This window comes from Paramacrobiotus metropolitanus, unplaced genomic scaffold (genome assembly GCF_019649055.1).
Source record: "Paramacrobiotus metropolitanus isolate TYO unplaced genomic scaffold, Prichtersi_v1.0 Parri_scaffold0000043, whole genome shotgun sequence".
Lineage (NCBI taxonomy): Eukaryota > Metazoa > Tardigrada > Eutardigrada > Parachela > Macrobiotidae > Paramacrobiotus > Paramacrobiotus metropolitanus.
Genome location: NW_026570263.1, coordinates 560,472 through 581,434, shown reverse-complemented (window position 1 = coordinate 581,434; position 20,963 = coordinate 560,472). Strand labels below are relative to the sequence as shown.

At 46.8% G+C, this 20,963-nt stretch overlaps 2 protein-coding genes across 2 annotated transcripts; both read left to right on the top strand.

The window, feature by feature from the left end:
- Positions 1 to 1,288: 1,288 nt before the first annotated feature.
- Positions 1,289 to 9,479, top strand: LOC129590919 (myosin-7-like). Its single transcript, XM_055486365.1, has 4 exons — positions 1,289 to 1,886; positions 2,912 to 2,948; positions 4,583 to 7,350; positions 9,475 to 9,479. Exons 1-4 carry the CDS (start codon positions 1,289 to 1,291, stop codon positions 9,477 to 9,479), a joined length of 3,408 nt encoding a protein of 1,135 aa, XP_055342340.1.
- Positions 9,480 to 12,613: 3,134 nt separating this feature from the next.
- LOC129590918 (uncharacterized) lies at positions 12,614 to 17,437 on the top strand. Its single transcript, XM_055486364.1, has 3 exons — positions 12,614 to 13,696; positions 15,197 to 15,449; positions 17,225 to 17,437. Exons 1-3 carry the CDS (start codon positions 13,017 to 13,019, stop codon positions 17,435 to 17,437), a joined length of 1,146 nt encoding a protein of 381 aa, XP_055342339.1. The 5' UTR covers positions 12,614 to 13,016.
- The last annotated feature ends 3,526 nt before the right edge of the window (positions 17,438 to 20,963 follow it).

Sequence of the window (20,963 nt, the reverse complement as noted above, 5' to 3'; positions counted from 1 at the left end):
CACGCAATAAGACGCCAGAGCAATTTCTGCTGGCTTCCTGCCTACTCAAATACGCCACTTCCGCCACGAACACGATCATACTGGAGCATTCTTCCGAGTTATCGTACATGTCGCGCAACGTGTACGGATTAATAGCGACCCTGTTGCAGCAGCGGCACATCAAGCTACTGATCTTGTCCCGGTGTGATTTCGACGATCACGACTGCGAATCGATCTGAATGATTACCTGGACTGGATCAATGAACATCTGACGCGGTTTGCCGCGACGTGCAACGTGCTGGTGTGGCGCGAGTGTGAGTTGACGCTGACGCAGACTCGCGCCAAAGTGGCCGTTGCGAAATTCGGTCTGCGTGACGACCCCGCACACCGTCTGACGCAGTTGTGGGAGGTCTAATGAAAGGTCACTCGTGGAGGGAGAAGCGGTTGATTTGCCGAGACTCGCCGAGTGGGTGACGCGTTGTGTCAGCACACAGAGTGATGCATGCGCCGGCATATTATGGGTATGCAGACGGAAACCGTGTTGTACGAGCAACCAAACAAACAGGGCCGCTGTATTTCTTTGCCTTTAGGTTTTAAACGAGTATATTGGTGCGGATCCACGGATGGCGCAGCAAAGTGGTGATCAAGAATGGACGATGGAGACTCTGGCCCGTTTGGATGTGTTCAGGCTTTCCAAAGTGGCTCAATATACCCTGCACTGTCGAGTTGATGAAAGTTAAAAATTGTTCTCACCAAGGCAGTATTTTTATGCAAGTTAGGTACCATATATCATGGTTGTTTTTACTCGCAATGCTGTGACATTGTCACATTACCCATGGAAATGCCTCCAGCAAATTATGCTTGCTGGGAAAATAAATTCTTTTAATTCATTGACATTTGACAGTAAAACCAAAATGACTGTTGGTGGCTACTGGCTATTGCCTTTAAACATCCTTAAATGACTGTGCTTTGCAGCCAGTGCGAACTGTACAGGCAACATGTATGACATTCAAAGGCATAGGTAATGTGTATGACTATCTCACCATCTGTACGTCTTTAAATGTCCATAGAAAAACTTGAAAAATCACGTTAGGTGTCAGTTGTTTCCGTTGATGTTTGTTTGGACAGCTTCTCGCTTGGACAGCTTGCATTCTCGCTTGGACAGCTTGCAGACTGCTCAATAAATCTAGAACTTGCTCTCTGCAGCCTTTAGCCTACTCGATTGTGCACTCTAGCCGTACATCTGGCATAGAATACTCCATATACACAGCAGTGACCTTTACACTCGGTCGCTCTTTGCATGTCGAAAATGCCCGAATCGGATGATGGCGACGATTTTGAGGATGACCTATCTGGCCTACAGTTTGTTGATTTGGTTAACAAATTATCGGAAATTGTTCAGGAAGTGTATGCCAACCCACCATCCAAGAAAACCAAACTCCATGCTGTTCTCACCAAACACAAGGACGCACTGGAGCAAATCCCTTTCTTATTAAAAGATCACCACATCCGCCTCTACGAAAATGCCCTGAAGACGGAAACCGAGCTCGGCCATGAAAAAGAACGTGTGATACAGCTAACTCGCAGGAATCACGAAGATACCGGCACCCTGATCATCGGCCATTGCGACAAAGAGAAATGGCTGCCCACCAACAATCCCGTGCCACAAAAATCCTATGCTGCAATCGCCAAAGAACCCCTGCCTGCAGTAATACTCCAGCCGAAAAATAAAGCGTCCCTGCCACCCCACCAATCCCGTACAACACCGAATGAATTGTCCAAACTATCAAACGCCCTTAACACAGCCATCCCTGCTGGCGCTGCGAATCTCAACGTGACTGACATCCGTCCCATCGGTGGTAAGCGTGTCCTACTTCAGTTCAAAAATGCCGACAGTGCCGAAAATGGTAAGTCAGTTTTACAAAACCATGCAGAAACATTAGGCTACGAAGTCGTCCCTATTAAGCCTAAAATGTCAAGGGTTATTGTTCGCCGAGTCCCGAAAACACTGTCAAATAATGACCTTCTAAATGAAATAAAGGCCAAAAACATCCTTCCACCCAACTCAGAAATTAAAATTGTCATCCGTTTAACCAGTCGGCGCGAAGAAGTTTCCACATGTGCAGTTGTTTTGGAAGTCAGTCAGGCTGTTCGCAATATGTTGACTGACCACCGCTTTTTAATGATTCAGTGGTCACGTTGTCCCGTAGAGGATCATGTATACATCCCACAGTGTTCCACGTGTTGCGTTTATGGCCACACTTCGACGAAGTGTGACAAATCACCCCGCTGTGCTTACTGCGCTAAAGGCCATTTGTCTACAGACTGTACGGAAAATGATGATTTTGTATTTGTGTGCCCGCTTTGCAGTGACAGCAATGTTTACATGCCGGCCAACTACCATTCAGCATACGATCGCCCATACTGTACTGTTTTCAAAAATTCGCGGTATTTTTACAACCAAAACGTTCCAAAAAACCGGTAGACGACGTTGAAATTTTGGAAACTAACTTAACTGAGAAAACCGCTGTGAGACCGGGATCACTAGCGTTCACGTCAGTGGCGCTAGGCGCTACGCCTTTGGATTATGGCCTGTGTTGTGTCTCGCTTCTGATTGGCTTGTGTTTTGTTAGTGGGCGCGGCATAGCACGTGCTGCACAGCGTTGCACGCTGTTGAATGGGCTCCACGCTTTACGATCGAGCTGCGCCGATCAGTGTTGATTTTCTGTTGTCGGAATTTTCAATATTATTAAAAGTCAGCTATTAGCGGTGCGACGTTTCGCGATTCCGCGTAGTTCGCTATACTTATCGCATAGCTCACTCCACGGGATCTATTCCGTTTAGGTCTCCGTATCTGGATCACTGCTGGATCTAGCATTAGATGGTAGCAGAGCCGACAGCGGTTCTCTGAATTTGATTTGATTTGTGTCAGGCAAAGTTGGCCTGTCATCTGATGTGAAACCCGACCAGTAAGGCACAGGTCTGTACCACAGCAAAGCGCAACACCACAAGCGGTGCAAGTTCCTCATCGGACGTGGATTTCCAGCCTTGTTTTCGGTGCAGCGTCTTCAGCGAAGACCTGTACTGTTGCAGGGACTGTGCAAGAGTTCAAGAGAGCAGTCGCCAGTGTTCCTCGGTGTAGAGTCTTCAGCGAAGACCTACACTGGTGTCACTGGTACTCGGCAAGGATTCAGCGAATCCTAAGCCGTGGGGCAGAAGCGCCGAAACGCCGAAAGGGGCGTACGGAAAAGACAGATCAGACTCCACCAAACTGGTGTAGAGCGTACCACTACTGTTGCTACGGCAGTCAGCCGGCACAGTAACCTATCAAAAGCGTGCGGCACCACCGTTACGGTAAAACCGGCGGCAGCGCGGGAACGGACAGTGGAGAAGAAATTGGATCATCTGGATCGTTTTCCCCGTGGAACGGACGGTTAACAGGTAGAAAACCGTTATTAATTACGAGATTGGTTAGACGGTAAAATTGTCAATTTTTATTGGTCCGTTCTGAGCTGAGCGTAAAAATAGGCGGAGTTTTGCACACGGCGCGCATGTCTGGCCGTTGACCGTGACGTCAGGCAGATATAAATTTTTAGAGGAGCAACGTGATTGGTCAGTTATCTGAGCTGTGATTGGTTGAAATTTGAACTGAATGATTTGCGCTAGCTGACCAATAGGAATGAAGTAAACAACCCGAATGGGGATTTTCCGTTGAACTCGAGTCGTAATGGGAAATTTGATTTGAGATGAGATAATTGAGCGGGAAAGTGACCTTTTAACTTGAATTGAGTTGAGAAGTGACCTTTTGAGTTGAAACAAAGGAAAAGTGACCTTTGAGTTAATTGAGCTAGAAAGTGACCTTTTAGCTTAAATCGAGTTGAGAAGTGACCTTTTGAGTTGAGACAAAGGAAAAGTGACCTTTGATTAAAATTGAGCTGGAAAGTGACCTTTTAACTTGAATCGAGTTGAGAAGTAACCTTTTGAGTTGAGACGAGCAGGAAAGTGACCTTTGAGATCAGAAGTTGACCTTTGACATCGGAAAGTGACCTTTACCGAAAAGTTCTAACTGATCAAAATGATCTTTCGAGTGACCTTTAAGATCCGGAATTGACGAACGGTGACCTTTATCGAAGCGAAATTGAACTGAATAGTGGTACAGCGATATCAGCAGCTGTAGGATTTCATTCACTAACGTGTTTGGAACCGTAAAAGCCGTTTCGAAGTTTTGTCCGAAAGTGATCCTTAGGGCAAATCTCTCGAACTTTTTAACGAAAAAGTGACCTTTAGAACGGGACTTAGTCAAAATTTCTCAGTCGAAAAGTGACCTTTAATAAGGACTTAGAAAAATTTCGAGGCACAAAGTGACCTTTAGGACAATCGAATAAACCATACGATAACGTTTGTGTGAGAACAATTGGCAGGAGCGTCCAAGTTATACGATCAACATGGACAAAGAGGAACCGACATCCACTAGCAGTCAGGGAAGCAGGAGCTCCCGGGGATCACAACAAGGCACAGTTGATCCTTATAAGAAGGAATACAAGTCGCTCGCGCGTCCAGTCGGACATGATAGACAGACCCGAGCGGCTGTGACCTTTGCAAGAAAGGACAGCAAAGGCAGTGATAACACATACCAAGTGGCGCTTGGAGCTATACAGAACGAAGAGAGCTCCAGCGGTGACGGAAAGGAAACTCCCGCGTCTACGGCGAGAGGCAATCCGATGAACCAGAAAAAGGTCACCGGGGAGGAAATACCCACAGGGAAAGGAGTGGAACTAGTCGGAGCATCACAGTCGGATGCTACCACTATCGGAACTACTGAACAGGATAAAAATGTAAACCTGGTTCAGTCGGAAGCTGACAGGACAAAGGTCACAGAAATGGAATTGGCTGAACTGGGATTGGATGACCTTTCACTGCACGATAAGACTGTCGGTGATGACCTTTGGGCAACTCCGATGGTCTCAGACGAATCGAACGAGTCATACTTCACGGATGATGAAGCGACAATGAATATGTCCTTCCAGACCGCGATGAAAGAAGCTGACCATGCCGAAGGGATGACACCGTTTAAGGACATACCCGAGCACCTTATTGAAAGGACACAGTCTGGGAAGGTCATCAATGTTAGACCGTCATCACCGAACAGTCCCACGTCAACTCTGAAGAGACGCGTGAAGGAGCTGGAAGAGGAACTCGAAGCCAAGGAAGGCCTGGTGACGAAAAGGAAACAGGAATATCAAAATCGGATAGGAACTCTGGATGCTCGTATCTATGAACTGGAGCAACAACAGGCCGACTTGGAAAGCGCAGCGGATGAATGGAAGATTAAATACGAGCGTCAAAAAGAACTCGCTGAAGAGTACCTCAAAATGGTAGATGACAGAGAAATGGAAGGTCATCTTGCGGTTAGCGAGTTGAACGAGAGTATGTCAGAAGAATCAGCTGAAAGGTCACGACACTTAGCCGAATTGAAGGACGAGTGTGACCAGTTGCGTCAAAAGGTCACTGAAGCTGAAACTAAACGGGACGAATACGCGACCAAATTCGCAGAGGTCACACAACGGTTAACGACATTGGCAACGGAGACGTTCAAACTAAGGAATGACCTGAAGCTACGGGAGGAGGCTGTCAGTACTCTGCAACTAGAATCGAAAGGTCATCAGGAACGGGCGGACGAAGCTGAGAAGTTGCGCAATGATGCAATCAAAGCGATGCGAGAGGCAAGAGACATCACAGCTACTGAAGGAGAACGCCTGAAAGAAGAAATCAAAAAGGTCAACCAAGAGAACGAAAAGGTCACAGAAGACATTGAAAAGGTCACTAAGGAAGGACTCAAATGGCAGAAGGAAGCACGGCGACTGGACACGATGGTCACAACATTGGAGTTGAAGGACAAAGAGTGGCAACAACAGGTCGCTCAAAAGAGTCAGGAAATTGCAAAGTTGAACACTGACCTCGTCGAGATGACCACCACAGCATTGGCAAAAGATGATGAGTTGATCGCAATCAAGGATCAGCTGAGATCAGCCGCTGGGCAGTATCAGCAACTCGAAAAAGAAACGAGTGAGCTGGTCGAGCACATCAAAAAAATGGAACGGGAAAATGAAAAGGTCACCCAGCAGGAGTCTTTTAAACTGCAGGAACACTTACGAAAGGTCAACCTGGAAAATTCTGATCTAAAGAGGGAAAGAGAAGAACTTCAACTGAGAACTAAACGATTGGAAGATGAGAACAAGGCGCTCCAGACGTCTAACAAGCACAAAGATGAACAACTCCTACAATACGGAGTTAAAACGGCAACAGTGGAGTCCCCTCCGCCCAGTTACAGCAAGGCGCATGAAACGGGCACGGGCAAAAGCTTCCACTTTGAGATGCCGCTACGAACCGGCACCGGTAAGGGGAGTGTTAAAAATGAAAGAGATGGCGAAAAGGTCAAAGACGACAAAGAGCCACCTTCGGAAAGTTACCCGCATATGAGTCGAGGTGATCCTTCACAATTTCCCCCGCACATTGAAACGAATGTGTTTATCGACGAAGGACGACGAGACAGACCCCCCAGCCGGCAGGAACGTCCAAGGAAGTCTCGTTATGGGAAGGCGCAACGAACTCACAATGATGATGAGAGTAGCGAAGAAGACGAGGACCAGAGAGCAGCCAACACAGCGGTACAATTAACAAAGGCACTCAATTCGATGGCTCGGAAAACACCCCTCATGACCTTTGACGGCAGCCGCGACACTGTGAGTGGATGGACACGGTTGGTAAAAGAAACCCAAAGGACGTACCAGCTGACGGACGACCAAATTATGATTGAGATTGCTAGTGCGGTGAAAGGTCCTGCTAAAACTTGGTTCGAAGGCGAAAAAGACATCGCAGCAGAAGACGGAATTGAATATTCAATAACTGAATGGATGGAGAAATTCAAAGATGAATATGGCGATAGAGACGAAGAAGTCTTAGGCTTACGTGAGGCCTATGCAAGGAAATTCGAACTCGGGAAAGAATCGCTTGATCAGTATTACCAGGCGATGATGCGATTTAAAGCAAAACGGATCATCACAGAGAAACAAGCTGTGGGTTTCCTAATTGAAGGATGTAGAGGGGATAACGAACTCTACAAGGCATTGCGCATACAGAAGTGCAAGACGCCAACAGACGTGAAAGACTTCTTCCGACATTGGGCCACTGGCGAAGAGAAATACAAGGCGCCAAAAGGTCAACGCACCCAGGATTACGTGACGATCCGCCAAGGTCAAGTTGAAAACGTGCCGCAACAGAGAATGGCAGCTGCGCCAGCCCAGCAGCCGGTTGAGTACCGCGTGGAGACTCCGGTTAGAGAGGTCACCGAAAAGGTGACCTTTATCGACAGTCAGACGGGGCAACCGATAACATACGCGATGGTGGCGGCGATACAGGCAGCAGCTCAAGTGAGACCAGTAGCCCAGAATGTGGCTCCACAGAATGTGGCCCCACCTGCACCACAGAATATGGTCCCCATGAATGTCGGGTTACCACAACAAGGAGGGGTAACGGTAACTTTGGCGGAAATGGATATGGGAATGGAAACTGGAATGGAGGCCAAGGAAACTTTCAGAATCAAGGTCAAGGTCAAGGCAACTTTCAGCCAAATAGAGGAAACCAGAACTACCAGCAGAATCAAGGGTCACGGACAGAATTCAAGTTCCAAATGATTGACGGATGGGTGGCGAACAACGTTCAGATGTGCCAATACTGTATGTACGGCAACCACCAGACCCAGGGATGCAAATTCGCCAACACACCACCGGAACAGAACCCAAACCTGTTTGCCTTCAACGAGTGGCAACGACTGCGCGGGCTCGGTGGTTGGCGCCAAGCGGTCGCAAATGGATATGACCTGATTACGCAATGGTACCAGGCGAAAGCGAACTTCCAGAATCAGCAAGGTAACGGAAACTATGGAAATGGAAATGGGGGCGGCCAAGGCGGCGGCTATCGCGGCGGTGGCTTCGGTCGCGGCGGCTTCAGAGGAAGAAACAGAGGCTTTGGCCGCGGAAACTTCAGAGGAGGCCAGAACAATGGCGGCGGCCAAGGAAACTACCAACAGGGTGGTGGCCAGCCAAACGGAGGTGGCCCGGTGAACGAGCAAACACAAGGACATGTGCAGGGCGCGCAACAAGGTGGAGCGCCGGTTCAGGGAAACGGGCAAGATCAGTAGGCACCGGTGAGCCTACTGATCGACCCGACCCTAAACCACCGGATAAAAGGGAAAGGTCACCACTGCAGAATGGTACTGCAGTGAACGTGACCACTGCAACGGCTATATGGATGCCGTCAGCGAAAAAGCAAAGTGGACCGGCTATATGGATGCCGCAACCACAAGAAACGGCTAGATGGATGCCGCCACAGCAAAGAGAAACGGCTATATGGATGCCGTCATCGCAAAGAGGAAATGGAACGGTTATAGGGATACCGTCACAAAGTGAAAGGTCACCGCAGAATGGCACTGTGAGTGGAAACATCCAAGTGGATAAAAGGTCACCGCAGAATGGTACTGCGAGTGGAAACGCGCAACGGGACCAAAGGTCACCGCAGAATGGTACTGCGAGTGGGAATTGTCGTGACGGTAGCGCGACACTGCAAAAAGTGCAGCAAAATGAAAGGTCACCGTACTGCAGCGAGAAAGTGTTAGCTGAACGTCGTGCATTACGTAATGCCAAGATTCGACAAGCGCTGTTAAATCAAAAGAAACCGCAAACCGATACAGCAGAAGAAGTGGAAATGCACCACGAATGGTTCCGGAAACAGATAAATGGCAAGTCGAAAGACCAAAATTCACCACCGCAGAACGATACTGCGCAAGAGGAAAATGAGCAACACGCGAAATTCCGGAAATTTTTGGCAGAAAACGATAAGGCGAAGGAGCCAAGTTGCGATTGTTACGGGGAACCAAAGCCAAAGTTTTGGAATCGTTCAGAAGACGAAGAAGAGAAGCGAATAAGGCAAGAATGGATTAAGCAGAATATCACTGTCATTAGTAAAGATGAAAGGTCACCTTCTGTTGGAAAAGTCCAAGTTAAAGGTCAAGGAGCGAGTGTGAATGTGAAAGGTCACGGCGATAGCGTCGTGTTAAAAGGTCAAGAAACAGACTTGACACTGCGAACAGCGCAGCAAAAGAATGGCGAATTGGCACAACAGAACTCCGATGACTCACTTGTAGATGCAATAACGCTGCAACAGAAGGAAAAGTGGCAAAAAGTGGCCTACAGACCGAATGGCAATCACGGGATGTGGATACCTGTGACGCCGAAAGCAAAGCAGAAAGCGAGAATGTCACAAGAGGACTACTGGGACATGCAACAGTTGCGAACGCAATGTGAAAGAAAGCGACTGGAAGAGTTGGTTACCGGGAAACCAGCGCAAAGGTCATCGAACCCAGTCCCAGTATTCAATCCAGAGGAATATAAGGAGACATTCGCTGACTGGAATCATTCACGTAATGCTCCACCACAGGATAAACCGCCGAATTATGGAGAAAAAGTCCCCATACAAAAGCTGACAGGTGGCGGATTTGTCATGAAGCGCAACGAAAGGTCACAGGACTTAGCGCAAAATGAACAGAAAGGAAGGTCAAATGAAATGGCGCAAACGCAACAGAGTAGCGCAGTTGAAAGGTCACGGGACTTATCGGAGGCACTGCAAAGGATGCCAATGACAAGTCACCAGCCCGAACAGACGGAATGTCTTCACAAATCGATCCGACGAAAACGAACAATGAAGTGTCCGCGAAAGTGATCGAATGGATGACCGAAAAGGGATATAATATGGTCACATATGAAAGGTCACCAGAGGAGATGAGAGATGGTGAAGAAGACGAATTGAAGCGAGCTGACCAAATAACAAGTGAAGTCATTGAGAAGCTGAGAGATAAACGAAATGAAAATCGTAAAGAGGAATTGATCCATCAGACGATAAATGAAGTGACTAAAGGTCACATGGATAGCACAAAAGCAAATGAGCAAGTGCAGAATGTGGAAAAGGTCACCGGTGTTAAAATGGCTACAGAGAAGCGAACAAATAAAGAAAAGCCGCGAAAATATTACGATGTTCGGACTAACGTTCCACATAGGATTGATAAGTTGAGCGAGATATTGAAAGGTCATAGCACTCCAGCAAAAGGACAAGTGCTTCCCGATATGGACCCGGGACCAGTATCGCTTATTCCTGTGAAATGTAAGATTCATACTTTGAAGATTCAAAATGGAAAACTGCCCAAGAGAATTGAAGCGTACACACACGAAGTGAAAGTGGGAGACATAAAGGTCAACGCAATGTTGGACACCGGCGCTGAGACGTCGCTGATCAGCAAACCGTTTTGCGAGAAGAATGGACTCCACATGCTCCCATTGCCACCTGACAGATTGGTGAAAATAAATGGAATTAGCGGAACGTCAGGATTCCTGGTGACGCACTACTGTGTAGCGCCAGTGACCTTAAGGAAAAAGACTAGCGAACATTCATTCTACGTCCGACCGAAGTGTGACGACGTACAAGTGTTATTGGGATTTGACTTCTTGGAAAAGAAATTCGTACTAATGGATAACGAAGGTGAAGAAGAGAAAGAAGACGACCCAAAACCAGTCGCCAAAGTTCAAGTCGGAAAGGTCACCGAACTTGTAAAACAGACGGGAAATGCTCAAATGGTTAATAAAACGCTAATCCCAGTACCAGAGGCACCGGGAAACGAAAAGAAAAAGATGACGCGAAAAGAATTGTCACCATTTGAGCAGTTGCAAATGATTCAGCAGGAGATCGAAAAGACATTAAATCGGACCTTGCTGGCACAGAAGGGAAGAGAAAAAGTCATCCCAGTACCAGAGGCACCGGGAATGACAAAAGTGCAGCAGGAAGAAATTATCCCAGTACCAGAGGCACTGGAAACGAAAAATGAAAATGGAAAAGTCGGAAAAGTTATCCCAGTACCAGAGGCACTGGGAAAGGAAGACAAAAGGTCACCAGCAACTGAGAACTTGGAACGAGAGCGTAATTCGAACCTTTTCGAACCACGATCTGCTACCCAAAATGAAAGGCTACCAGATAAAGCCAAAGAGGAAATAACAGAACGTGACTCTCAAAGGTCACCAACGATTGAAAGGTCACCAACGATTGAAGAGATAATTGCAACACAGAAAGAAGCGGCAGTTGCAGCGAAACAATCTCTTGTGCCAGACATGGAGTGGGCAAAGCCTATCCCAGTACCAGAGGCACTGGAAATAAAGACGGCTAAAGTGGGGAAGGATAAAAAGAGTGAAAGGTTACGAGTTTTGAAACGAATAGTTGAAGAGGAACAGATGTTTACAGGCGAAATCCGCGACAAGGCACTCGAACAATTGAAAGGTCACCGAACAGAAAAAGAACCAGAGGTCATTGAAATATCCTCTGAGGATAAAAGCGTGACTCCAATCGAATGTGAGGAAGATACCACAGTACAGGAACAGGTTAAACCTGAAGCGAGTCAAAGGACATTAACTCCAGAAGAACGAGCCGGGAGTTGTCACCACGGTTACTTTGAGGATCCGTGCAGAGTGCAACCACAATGGGAATGCGCGGAGTGTTGTGAAAATGCCTCTCAAGATGACCCTTCAGAATGGCCAAGATGTAATGCCGCATCAGCAGACCTTAAAGGTCATGCCCAAAAGAAAGCGAAAAGCATCATGCGGACAAACGAAATGTGGAAACCACACATCGAACGGTATCATTGGAATAGATATCGAACGTGGTTGTCATGTGTGGAAAGTTTTATAATTGGAAGAGGCAGATGGCTGAACCATTGGTTGCAACGTGTCGAGAAAGGAATCCAAGATCCTCTCGATCCGGTAGCAACAGAAAGGAGATTTGAACGAGAGATAGAAGAAATGACCGAGGAAGGAGAAATGTGGGAAGAAGCGAGAGTTGACCTTTTCTGGGACTTCCGTGTGAACCACATGTATAAAGGCGAGGGGAGAACGATCATCTTCCCAGCAGGACTCGGTACACCTGTCTACGAATCACTTGAAGTTTACTACAACGCGTTAAAAGAAGGAAACGAAAAAGCATTCGAGAAATATTGGAAGAAATTCAAGGAAGAAATCCCCAAATTTGACGTAAAAGAGATGCGAGAACTACAGGTTACCCGGAAAAGAAGGTCACCAGGATTAGTGCAAAAGAAAAAGGTGACCTTTGCACCAGATCCAGATGGAGTGGACTACCCCGAACGAGGCGGTGATACATGGTGCATGTATGAAACGATTCCAAATGATGAATGGGTCACCGAAGAGCTGATGGCAAACTGCATCTTTGTTGGTCCTAAACGACCTAAAGGTTACGAAACAGTTCAACAGGATGAAACCAATAAAGGGACTGTCAAAGAAGCAGAGAAAGAGGAACCAGTTAAAGAGATAGCCGAAGGACAATCGAATGAAACAGAAGAAAGTTCAAAGTCGGCTTTCGATATTGCGCAAATGTTAACAGACAGAGGTGAAATGTGGAAAAGGTTTAAAGAGGAAGTTGAAAGGATATCGAGCGAACAACAAAACCCAGTAACTGAGGCAAAAAACGGGGAAAGGTCACTCGATAACGGTGAGGAATATCCGCCGGTCGAGTTGACCGAAAAGCCATTAACGAGCCGCGAAGAAATAAATGAACTGGAAAATTCAAAATCGGACGAAGAAAGGTCAAACTCCGATCAATCAGAAAGGTCACCAACGAGAATTCGGGTAGCAAGGAGTCACCCAAGAGTCGCCGCACGAAACGGACGAAAAGCAAAAGAAGGGGACAAACCTCTGCTTAAAAATTCGAAAGCGAAAAAACTTAGCGATTCGCGAGAAAACAAAAGTGACCTTTCATCGGAAGACGAAGGAGTTGATGAGCGCCCACTTGAAAAGGCTGACAAAGGTCAAGCCACTGCACAAGAATATGAGAGCAGTAACTCCGACTCCGAGTGGACGAGTTCAAGCGATAACTCAACAACTTCGGAAGATTCAGGTGTAAGTGACCTTTCGGAGCAAGAGGATTTAATGGACTTGGATGAGGATGACGAAGTAGATGAGGAAAAAGAAAAGGATATTAAAGTCAGAAGATTGAAAGTGGAAAAAGCTAGAATGTCGAAAGACGTGATCAAAGTTTACAGCGATCAGCGAATCAAATTGAAACCGTCAAACTGCACACGTGTAAAGGTCAAGATGGGAAAATATGCACCGGCTCAAAACAAGCTGATGTTTACACCGGTCCCACAAGTGGAAACTGAAGTGCAACCGTTGGCAGGAGTGACGGACCACAGGGGAAAATACTTCGAAATCGTTATCGCAAATCACAGTAGCAAATACCGAATCGTGAAGAAAAATCAGCTTCTCGGCTACGTTGAGCCGTACGAACATATGGAGAATGTAAAGGTCAACGCAGGGACAGTAAAGAACGTACTCGAAGACCCTGAGGTGGATGAGACAACGAAAGCTGAACTTAAAAAGATAATCGAAAACCTGAAATTGGGACCTGACCTTACCCAAGAGCAGAAAAACGACGTGTACAACGCGTTTTGGGAATTCTGGAAAGTCTTACCCACATCAAAGAAACCGTATGGAGATGTGAAAGGGGTCACCCACGTAATTGATACGGGAGATGCGAAACCAGTAAAATGTAACCCGGCCAGAACGAGTTGGACAGGCCGCGAGTTTATAACAAAGCATATCGAAGAGATGTTGGCACAAGATGTAATTGAACCGTCAGACGCCGAGTGGAGTTTCCAGTCGTATTGGCAGTAAAGAAAAATGGCGACGGAACAATGGGAACAAGATTTTGCGTCAATTACATCATGCTTAACAAGCTAACGAGAAAGAATAATTACCCGTTACCAAATCCGGATGAGTTGCTCGACGCGTGCGCAGGCAACAAATATTACGGAAAAATGGACTTACAAAGTGGATTCTGGCAGATCCCAATGGATCCAGCGTCAATCAACAAGACGACCTTTGTAACACAAGATGGAATGTACCGATTTAAAAGAATGCCATTTGGCGTATGCAACGGACCAGCAACGTTTCAATTGTGTATGGATAAAGTACTTTCGAAAGCGAAAAGAAAGGGTTGCGTTTTCGGGTATATCGACGACGTGATCTTCGCCGGAAAAACTTGGGAAATTTTCATGCAGAATCTGCGAAATGTTTTAATGAGTCTGGTGGAAGCGGGATTCACGATTAAGCCAACGAAATGCGAATTTGGAATGAGACAAATGGGATTTCTGGGTCATATACTCAGCGAGGACGGAATTCGTATGGACCCGGAAAAGGTCACCGCGGTCTCAGAGTTCAAACGGCCTCAAACAGAAAGGCAGTTAAGGTCATTCCTTGGACTGGCGAATTATTATCGCAAGTTCATAATGGGATACGCACAGAAGACTTGCCACTTGTATGAGTTGCTGAGACAAGATAAACACGTGAAAAAAGGACTGGACTGCAGTGCATGAAGAAGAGTTCAATAGTTTGAAGAAGTTGTTGTGTGAAGGTCCAGTACTGGCAAAGTTTGACCCCGCGAAACCGACCGTTATTGAATGCGACGCGAGCAAAGAGGGAATCGGAGCCGTACTGTCACAAGATGGACATCCGATCGCGTACGCCAGTCGTGTCCTACATGGAGCGGAGAAGAATTACGGTGTAACAGAATGGGAATGTCTGGCAGTCGTGTTTGCTGTCAGAAAATTCAAGCCGTACATTGATTATGCTGAATTCACCGTAAGGACGGATCATCAGGCGCTCACCAATTTGTTTAGGTCAGAAACGAATAAAGTTGGAATGAATCCACGCTTGACAATATGGGCAATGGCATTACAAGGTCACCAATTTAAAATCGAATACAAACCGGGAAAATATTGTGACAACGCGGACGCGTTATCAAGAGCGCCAATTGAAGGCCCGACGTGTCACGAAGAAGAATTTGATGAGATTCCGAATTTCGAAGATTACAAGAAGGAGTTTGATACGAAGGAACCGGCAATTGAAGTTGGACAGCTGTTCCTGCAGATGGTGGAACAGAGGGAGAAACGATTAAAGGTCACTTCAGCTACGGCGAACGAGTCGGCTGAAAACGAAGCAAAAGTGAACCGAGTGAGAAGCTGGTTGCCCGCCGTTAGTGACTTAAAGGTCACCGGACTTGACGCGGACTCTCAAATGCAGAATGGAAAGGTCACGGGACTTGATGATAGAGCGGAGAATAGAGATGACCTTTGGGAAACGGACAAAGTGGCACAAGCGTTGAACGAATGCCCAATCAAACTGTTGAGATTCCCAAAACAGGCGAAAAAGAGGTACAAACCGTTACCGCGCTGCAAGGTCATCAGAGACTGGAACGAACTAGGTACGGCCACAGTTCGTATCGTCAACCTGCAAGGCGACGAAGAAGAGGAGGATGACTCCAATCTACAATTGCGAAACAAACAATTGAAGGATCCTCACCTGGCAATGATTATAGATGAACTGGAACATCTACCAGACGCTGAAACAAGATCGAAATTCGAAGTGCATTACCAGTTGTGGAACGGCATATTGTACCGAGTAAAAGATAAAAATGGAAAACTTGAAAGGTCATATGTCGTACCGTTGTCAATGCGAAGAGCGATAATCCACGCATTGCATGATGAGAAAGCAGCAGGCCATTTGGGATTTGAAAAGACATTATCAGCGATCAGACTCCGATATTATTGGGATCGAATGAGTACAGACGTGAAGAATTACATACTCGCCTGTCAAGGATGTCAGTTCCGTAAAACACCGAGGAAATGTCCACCCGGAAAATTGCAAGAGATTAAAGTGGGACATCCGTTCTTCCGAGTATATGCTGACTTGAAAGGACCTTTGTTACCGACGAAGAAACGTGGATACAAGTACATAGCGGTATTTATCGACCAACTGACGAAATACGTGATCGCGGTACCGATGAAAACAGCAACGGCTAAAGAATTCGCTAAAGTGTTCGTGAAGCACGTGATATTGGTACACGGAGCACCGCACATCCTGCATACGGATCGCGGACGACACTTTACAGCCGAAGTATTGGCAAAGGTCACCAATGTGTTTAAAATTAAACACACATTTGGAACGGCGTATCACCCAGAAGGTCAAGGTCAAGTGGAGAGACAGATGCAGACGATTGCTGACGGCTTGGCGCAATACCTAAAAGCGGGAAATGAGCGAAAGTTTAACAAGTATCTCCCATATGTTATTTCGGCGATGAACAGAGTCGTGCACGCCACAACGGGATATTCAGCATACTATATGCTACACGGCAGAGAAATGACAATGCCGGAAGATGTGGTTACAAAAACGAATATACCCGATGATTACGGAACTCCAGACGAATGGGTGGAGACCATGAAAAAGAACTTGACCTTTGCCGAAGAAGTGGCGAGATGCAACATCAAAGACGCATATGAGAAAAATGCGGAAATTTATAATAAGAAAAAATCGGAGCCGAATTTCAAAGTGGGCGATTTGGTACTTATACGACTTCCAAAAGATACTAAACAGGGGAAGAAAGAAAACCAGTCGGTTCAAGTCGAAGTACGATAAAGTGTGGAAAATTCTTAGCTTCCCGCGAACAAACGAAGCGGAGGTCATCCAATCACTTTATTGATCGGTTAAAGCCGTGGCATCCGCCATTACGACTGAAAGGGAAGAAAAAGTGGAATAAGCCGGGCGCAATATACCTCCTCAAAAAGAACCTTTCTTTGAACCACCTCCGCTACCTGAAATGGAAAGAAACAAATCTACAAAGAAAAGAGGAAGAAAGAAGAAAGAGGATAAGGATTTCGAAACAGCAGTCACAATCAAGTTGAACGCGGAGGCTGGTAATTTGGCAGAAAGGTCACTGGAACAAGACAACGAACCGATTCTCTAAAGTACCAGAGCGTACTTCCAAAAGGACCTGCAACAATCCTTTTTTCGAACCACGCACTGCTACCGAAGATAAGGATGACCTTTCGAAACAGCGTACGGACGCTGAGATGTCAGAGCGTGACCCGAATTTTTTCGAACCACGCACTGTTACCGGTAATGAGAATGACCTCATAAAAAAGAGAGAAGAGGAGATAGAAGCGGTCAAATCAAAAGCTGAACAATTGGGCCGTGATATAGCGAAAGCAATTAACGAGCGGAAAGCCAAACAGAAGAAAAAGAAATCGACACCTACGACTTCAAAGAAAGTTATTAATTCGGCTACGTCAGAACCGTTAAAGCCCAAAGGAAAGGTCATAGCGGTGAAACAAGCTGTCCCCATTGTCATCTCCGCATCCACGCCAAAAGAGCGCAAGGATAAACAGATTCGCGAAAAAGCGAAACGGGAGACGTCGCGTGAATCGGAGGCATCGGAAGCGAGCCTTCCCAAGCACTTCGACGGTCAGTGCAAGGTCACATACGGACTCGAAAACGACACGATCAAGAACCACTGAACCAAGAAGCCTAGCGGAAGCTCTGGATAAAGGGGAAAAAGCAAAGAGCGAACCCGTTAAGACAAAAGGGAAGGGCAAGACAGTCACGAAAATCGATGCATTAGCGACGGTTAATTACACTGAGCCAGATGGAGAGAGTGAACTGGACTTCACCTCAGACGAAGAATTTGATGGTCCCGATGATGATAATTTGAACACGGTCGATGAAGTCATCAGAGCGTACAACGGAGCTGAAAAGAATTTCACACGAATAAGAACAGCATCGGTGACATCCAAATTTAAAGCAGGCCTGAAGACGTATTTGAAGAAACAACATCGTAGCTTCACCAAACAAAAATTCGACGTCGTATTGGAATTCGCGCGGAACGCAGGAAAACTTATACAGAAGCACCCCAGCTTCTCGTATGAGGCCAAGTTGTTCAGACCAGCCAGTTCGGATAAAGCGCTGACAACTCCGAATGAAGCGGTCCCAATGCGAGTAGAAAGGGCAATCGCAGGGATGACAAGCCCGTTAGGATCGACAAGCCATCGGATTAGCCAATATATCAACGCAGTTTGGAACGACGGAAATGGAATGATAAAGGAGATCGACACGGCAACCGAACGCGCATTGCCAAAGTTGATTAAACAGAACGTCCTTGCCACGACAAACGCAAATAAAGGACACCCGATCCGATACACGAGAGTCGGTCTAATACCACCGGAAAGACAGATCCACTGTAATATGTCCGACAGTCAGGATATGGAAAAGGTCACAGTTTCATCGAAGACAAAAGGCCCAATGGACTCGGAATCGGGAAGTGATGACGATACTACAACAACGGCTCCTTCTAGACCTGCGACAGAAAAAGGTGAACAGTCGAAAGGTCAAGAAACATCGGGAACTACCGCAGAAGATCAACCGAAAGGTCATGAGACGTCAGATAAACGGGAGAAAGAAAAGGTCGTGCTCCCGATGGATAAGGCAGCGGCAGAAGCTGAAGCGGATTCGGCGCGCCAGGTGTTTCTAAATCACTGTTCATACCATTAAAGGACGTCTTTGAGAAGGAACGATCGAAGTCGGTCGGCGATTTAAAGGTCAAGAGACTTTGCCACAGGAGGAGAAGAAGACAGCCGAACCAAAATCGGCGGGGTCATCATCAGGATCATTGGCAAAGCTGAGGATCGACGAGACAGCGACAGCTGACCCAACGGACTCGACATCCTCCCAGAAAAGTAGCGGTACACCGGCAAAGGCTACAGATTACATGTTAGGGCCGGCATTGGACGTGAATAATCGTACATGGAACGAAGTCCAGAACGCGCTCCAGATCATCCGAGAAAAAGAGATGCTTGGTACAGATCTGAAGAGACAAGTGGCAATAAATTCAAACGGAAGGTCGTCACTTAACATGACTGAACGAGTCTTGAAACGAGCTTATAAAGAAGGAAAGTTGGGATGTAAATATAACAAGGACAACAAAGTCGTCTACTACCTTCCGAAACAGGGTCAGGAACGAACGCCCAGATTGAAAATGGAATTGGAGGCTTGGAAGATAGCCATCACAGACGTGGCTTTGGACGCCATCGGCGGTACAAATGGAGCGTCATGGAATGACCTTTCAAACTTCATGGCCGTCAATTACGAATTGGGAGATTTGAATATTGAAAGCGATAAAGAGTGGATTAAGAATGCCGTTGAAGCCTTGATCGCGGACGAAGTGCTTCATATTAAGCCAGATGGCCGAATCGATTTCAAGCCGTATAAACCATCGACGAAAGAATCCGAGTGAACTAATCGAGTGTAATATGCAGCGAGTAATGAACCCTGCATATTACAGAAAAAGCATAAAACAGTTTAAAACGAAAGCGAAAAGTGTTACGAAAGGTCAACTGAAAGCAGTACTAGGACTAATAGAAAAGGTCACAGTAGTCAGAAAGTGCTGATAACGTGAGAAAGGTCACCACGTTACAGTGATAGAAAAGGCAGCAGGAGCTAGGAAAGTCTCAGCTCAGTAACGGAATAGGCGTAAAAATGATAGAAAAGCCTTGATATGGATAGGAAATGGAAGGATTAACGTGGAAAAGTTAATATGACGGATTGTTTTATAATTACAGATTGAAGCGAAAAATGGCACAGAAAGGTCAAGCCACTCCTAAACGTACGGGAACGGCGGCAGACATCGACCAGTTTACGGGCTACAATCCGAAATGTCCGGACTGCTTAAGGAACAACAAAAAGGTTGACAAGAAATTCCCTTGCTACACTTGTATTCACAAGCTGGAAGACCCACATACCGTCACGCTTGTTGGGGTCATGGAAGCCAAACGTGGGAACTTGGACGTTTGCAATCTGATAAGCGCAAGAAATTACGGCAGCATCCCAGTGGAAGAGCGAATGCTACTCGAGGATCGCTACCGGGAAGCGATCCGGAACAACGAACCGGGTTGGGATGACACCTTGGAGCCGTTGAAGTGTCCACATACAGACGCGTATCGGAAGAAATTCGCAGAGGACCAGGAGAAGATGCGAGTTCAGCAAATGGAAGACGAACTCCGCGCGAAAATTAATGCGGAAAATAAGAGGGCAAGTGAACAGGCCGCACGAGAGGCGTTGCCCAGTACGTCGGGTTTAGCTGCACCCACGGGCATGGCCAGCCTTAAGGAAGATGAAATGCAACTCGTACGACAGTCGCTTATCATTCAAATTGAAACGTTAACGAAAGATCCAGCTGCTATGTCAGACGAGGTATTCAAAATGCTGTTGCGGGAGAAGAAACGACTTCAAGACGGGTTCGCGCCGGCACCTTACATAAAGAAGGAAGTCGAAAGACGTATGGATGACCTACGTAGATCTCGCCGAACCGAAAGCGATGTACTGCAAGCACTCAGAAGCTTCAAACGGGATGAAGGCTTCATACGGCCACGATCGCCTCCGCATAAAGAAAGGTCACGCGGACATTCACGTGAATATGAGCGAACTTCGGAACGACAGAGGGAAAGGTCACGCGAACACTCTCGTGAGAGGACACGTGACTACCGCAACGAAAGGTCACGCGAACGCTCTCATGACAGAGATTACCGTGGCGGAAGAGGATGGGTGCGCCATGGAGACGAAGTTACAGAAATGAGTATTCAAAGGAAAATCGATACGGCAAAGATTTTGGCGGCGACGAGAGGACGTGAAGAAAAACGGCGTGCGGAGACATTCCGTACAGAGCCTGAAAAGCAAGGGCATCAGGTGCCGATGGGAGTCGCATTCCGGAATCGTAACGTCAGGATGTCAACACCCGAAAGGTCATGGGATAAAAGACGTGAACATACGCGAAATCGAACGCCTGACCCACAGGATAAAAGATGGCAACAGAGAGCCGCATTTTATGCGACCTTTGACTCGGGCGCAAGCAAAAGGTCATCAAGCACTGAACGGGAAGATTCACCTCCAAAGTATCAGCGGGTGGAGTCAGTGGTTCACGTTGTGGATCCAATTGTGAGCGCCGTACAAGAAGATGACGCGATGGAAGGCACTGGCTCAGTTGTCGAAACC